The sequence below is a fragment of the Lepus europaeus genome, chromosome 5, assembly GCF_033115175.1.
Source record: "Lepus europaeus isolate LE1 chromosome 5, mLepTim1.pri, whole genome shotgun sequence".
Classification (NCBI taxonomy): Eukaryota; Metazoa; Chordata; class Mammalia; order Lagomorpha; family Leporidae; genus Lepus; species Lepus europaeus.
In genome coordinates this window covers 19,516,199-19,520,876 of record NC_084831.1, presented here as the reverse complement: position 1 = coordinate 19,520,876, position 4,678 = coordinate 19,516,199, and the positions used below count along the sequence as shown (strand labels likewise).

The following is a 4,678-nucleotide window of genomic DNA, read 5'->3' as shown; positions in this document are numbered from 1 at the left end:
AAGATCTCTGTCTCTCTGCCTTTAGAATAAAAATAAATAAATAAATAATGAGATTGAGGAACTGAATTTATTTAATTAATTAATTTATTTATTTGAGAGGTAGAGTTACAGACAGAGAGAGGGAGAAAGGTCTTCCAACCACTGGTTCACTCCCCAAATGGCTGCAACAGCCAGAGCTGGGCCAATCTGAAGCTAGGAGCCAGAAGCTTCTTCCAGGTCTCCTACTTGTGTGCAAGAGCCCAAGCCCTTGGACCATCTTCCACTGCTTTCCCAGGCCATAGCAGAGCTGGATCAGAAGAGGAGCAGCCAGGACACGGACCAGCACCCATATGGGATGCTGGTGCCACAGGCAGAGGCTTAGCCTACTATGCCACAGCACCGGGGACAGCTGGGGACAGACTTCACCCTGGGCTGTGGGATCCTGACCTTCTCCCCTTCCCTGCTCAGAGAACCAGCCATGGAGGCTCCATGCCAGCTCCACTGGAGACGAGAAACGCACAGCCAAGTGCCCACCAAGCAGCCACCAAATGGGAAGCCATCTGGGAAAAGCTGGCCTGGGGGCCCCCTGCCCATCCCTCCCTCCTCAGTACAGCTCGTCTCCAGCCCCCCGGCAGGAGAGAAAGAGCTCTGGTCCCACTCCTGCCCCCATGTCCAAGGAGCTCCCATTCCACCTCCACCCCTTCTACCCTGGGCACCCACTGCTCCTGCCTCCACCTTGCCTGCTCTCCTGTAGGGCCCAGTCTTCCACCCAGTGCCCCTACCTCTTCATGTGGCCTCAAGAAACCTCCTGCATCCCCACGGTGGTGCCCAGCTCACTCATGACGGCCAACGAGCCTGGATGGCACAACGCCCAGGGGAGAACCTTGTCTTCTTGCCCAGAGACTTTTCAAGCCTCTGGCCACGCCTTACCCTCCCAGTCCCAAAATCCAGGCCCCACATCATCGACCCTGACCTGCTGCCCAGGGCTGGAGCATGCTGGCATGGCGGCGCCAGCTACCCAGGCCCCACTGGGCTCCCGGGCAGGCGCCGCAGCCCTGCCTTACCCGCTGAAGAAAGAGAATGGCAAGATCCTGTATGAATGCAACGTGTGCAGCAAGAGCTTTGGGCAGCTCTCCAACCTCAAGGTACCTGCTTCCCTGGGCTCTGGGGCTCCCTGCAGCAGCCTCCCGGGCTCCTCGCCCACCCCTGACCGTGTTTCTAGAATCAAGGCTCTTTGCCCCAGAAGGCACTCCCGGGAAGCCTCTGGGGCCGAGCGACCTTGGACAGTTCTTTGGGTGGCAACACAGGATAAGAGGGCTACCAAAGTCCTCTCCGCCCTGCAGGTCTGCCTATCAGATCATCTCGTATCTTTATTTATTTCAAGGATTTATTTACTTATCGGAAATGCAGAGTGACACAGAGAGGGACAACTATCTTCTATTCACTGGCTCACTCCTCAAATGGCTACAGCTGAGACTGGGCCAGACTGACGCCAGGAGCTAAGAACTCCATCTGAGTTTCCCACATGGTGGCAGGGACCCATTGAGCCATTATCTGCTGCCTCCCAGGTGCATCAGCAGGGAGCTGGGTTGGAAGTGAAGTAGCCGGGACTTGAACCATCCCAAGTGGTGGCTTGACCTGCTGTGCCACAATGCTTGCTCCCAGAGGTCATCTCATCTGAACTAACTGGGAAAACCGAGGCTCCCGAAGGCAGGATTTGTCCCAGTTCATGTTGATGCAATGGTGAGCAGTCTGGCTCTAATTTTAGTCTCTCAGCCTCTGGTGCAAACCACTTGCCTGGGAAACCATCCTTTTCTCCAAATTAAGCCTTTATTGTTCTGAGGGGCAGGTGGAGGAATGGGTAGATTTGGGTGAGTCTAGACCACAGACCCAACTATCAACCTTTTTCAAGCGGGACCCCACTAATCAGCACCAGCGCTGTTGATGTCATCATCCCCATTGTCCAGCAGGGGCCGCCCAAGGGCTCATGTCTGTGTTAGCAAAACCTGGAAGCTATGAAGTTGTTGGGGAATTGCTGTACTGGGTCCTTTTCGGCAGGTGTTCTTTTTTTTAAAAAGATTTATTTCTGTATTTGGAAGGCAGAGCAACAGAGAGAGGCCCATTGGTTCACTTCCCAAATTCCTACAACAGCTAGGGCTGGGCCAGGCCAAAGCCAGGAGCCAAGAACTCCATCAGGGTCTTCCACATGGGTAAAAGGAACCCAAGCACCAGGGCTGTACATGCTGCCTCCCAGGAGCATGAGCAAGAAACTGGCTCAGAAGCAGAAGTGGGGCTCAAACCAGCACTCTGGTATGGGATGCTGGCATTCCAAGAGTTAGCTTAAGTCACTGCACAACACCACCCCGGGCAGCGCTCTTAAACTCTGGTGAGCCTCAACCCACCTGCTGAGCTGGTGCAAGCTAGCGACCATGCAGACCCCGAGGACCCAGCCCCAGAGCCTGATTCAGCAGGTCAGGAGTGGGGCCTAACGAACTGCATTTCCAGTGTCCCAAGGCGAGCCCACATTGCTAGTCATGGGCCACGCGGAGCAGCACTGCTCCAGGATCTACCTGGAGTTCCCCTTACCTGGCCAGCTCCCCTGCAGGGCTCAGAAAGAGTGGGAGCATCCTGCGGGTGCTAATGAAGAGGACTGAGAGGCCAGGGTGCCAACAAGGGGTCCTGCCGGGATGGGGGCAGAGACTCCGAGCGGGTGGCAGGCCCTGTAGGGCTCTGTGCAGCTGGCAGCATTTCTCCCACACCTGGCTCAGGTTCATCTGCGAGTGCACAGCGGGGAGCGTCCGTTCCGGTGTGCCCTGTGCCAGAAGAGCTTCACCCAGCTTGCTCACCTGCAGAAGCACCACCTGGTGCACACTGGGGAGCGGCCGCACCAGTGTCCGGTGAGACCCTCCTCGCCCTCACGTGTAATCTGGTAGCCCCCTGGACAGACACACCTGCAGCCTCCATTCCCCAGCCCCACTAAGCAAGGGGAGACAGGAGGGCAGGGGTCGGGTAGCAGAAGAAAGGGAGAGGAAAGTGACTCTCAGCTTGGAATGCGTGCTGGGAGAACAATGCAATGGAACTGCGGGGGTGGGGTGTCCCCCCGAGAATGCATACCCACTACTTACCTCCCAGAGTTGGAGGATTTAATGCCCTACTGTGTGCAAAGTACTCAAGCAGGAAAACCATAAGGTCAATACAGTTCCCTGCTTTTTTTTTTTTTTTAAAGATTTATTTATTTATTTATTTGGAAGGCAGAGTTACAGAGAGGAAGAGGCAGAAAGAGAAAGAGAGAGGTCTTCCATCCGCTGGTTTACTCCCCAAATGGCCGCAACAGCCGGAGCTGTTGCCAGGAGCCAGGAGCTTCTTCTGGGTCTCCTATGCAGGTGCAGGAGCCCAAGCACTTGGGCCATCTTCTACTGCTTTCCCAGGCCATAGCATAGAGCTGTGGAACAGCTGGGTCTCCAACCGATGCCCATATGGGATGCCGGCACAGCAGGCAGCAGCTTTACTGGCTAAGCCACCACGCCAGCCCCAAGCTCCCTCCTTCCTTGGGCCTGACTACATCCCTTGGGAGGTCAGAAGGGCAGTGACTGTCTCCCTAATTACAGGGGCAGAAATGAAAGCTGTGTGGTGGTTATGAGCCCGGGGCCGGGGTTAGGCCACGCGCGCTCAAACCCTGGCTCTGCCTCCCACTTGTGTGACCTTCAGCCAGCAGCTCCACTCCTGAGCTTCTGCTCTCACCATAATGCAGGAGTTCTGCCACTGCTTAGCCGTGCTCCCCAGGGTCTTGGGGAGGACGTGAGACCCATTCCTGGTGTGTAGCAGCACCGTTCCCCTCCCCAGGCAATGCTAATTAAATCCACTACAGCCCAGCCTCACTCCTAAGAGTTCTTATCTCAGGCAAAGATCACCTGGATCCTGGGAGGTGGGAGGTGAGGCATTCACGGTCCTGTGTTAACAATAAGAGGAAGGCTCAGAGAGAAGTCACTCGGGAGTAAAAAAAAATTAAAAAGGCACTAACCTGGGTCTGCTGGCTCCGGTGTACTGGACACCGTGGGTCCCAGGGAGAAAGCATCGGGTAAAGCTTCCCGGCACGGACAAGGAGGTGGGGAGGGATCCTGAGCCAGCCCAGCGCAGGACTGACCCCACTGCCCCTTCCGTCAGATGTGCCCCAAGCGCTTCAGCAGCTCCAGCAACCTCAAGATGCACCTGCGCCTGCACTGGGGGGCCCAGCCCTTCCAGCGCCTGTGTCGCTGCAGCCGGCAAGGCACGTTTGCCGAAGCTGCGCCGTCCGCTGCAGGCCCCGCCCACCCCTACCTGGCCGCCCCTGCCCAGAGGCGCCATGGGTCTCCAGGTCTTGCGGCAGCGCCATCAGAGAAGCAGAGGGGCTGGGACGCGGACAAGGTGTCCTCGGCGTCTCTAGGGAAGCAAACACAGTCGGCCTGAGCGGTGGTGCCAGGGCAGCCCTGGGAGGGGGCAGGGCAGAGCAATTAAAGGATTTTCTCCATGACCAAATGGGCCGCCTGAGCTTCAACATGGGGGTGTGGGGGGCCACTGTGCGTCTTCCTGACTTCATACCCGCCTGGGGACAGGTCAGAGGGCGCTGCTGGGAAGAGCTTGGCTGGGCTGCCCCCGGGGTGAGGTGGGGGCCTGCAGCCATCTCCCTCAGGCAGGGGTTGGATTCTGCTCCCTGCCTGTG

General features: G+C 57.2%; 1 protein-coding gene across 1 annotated transcript; it reads left to right on the top strand.

Moving 5' to 3' along the window:
- Window positions 1-647: 647 nt before the first annotated feature.
- Window positions 648-4,425, top strand: ZNF683 (zinc finger protein 683). Its single transcript, XM_062190048.1, has 3 exons — window positions 648-1,124; window positions 2,748-2,876; window positions 4,144-4,425. Exons 1-3 carry the CDS (start codon window positions 648-650, stop codon window positions 4,423-4,425), a joined length of 888 nt encoding a protein of 295 aa, XP_062046032.1.
- The last annotated feature ends 253 nt before the right edge of the window (window positions 4,426-4,678 follow it).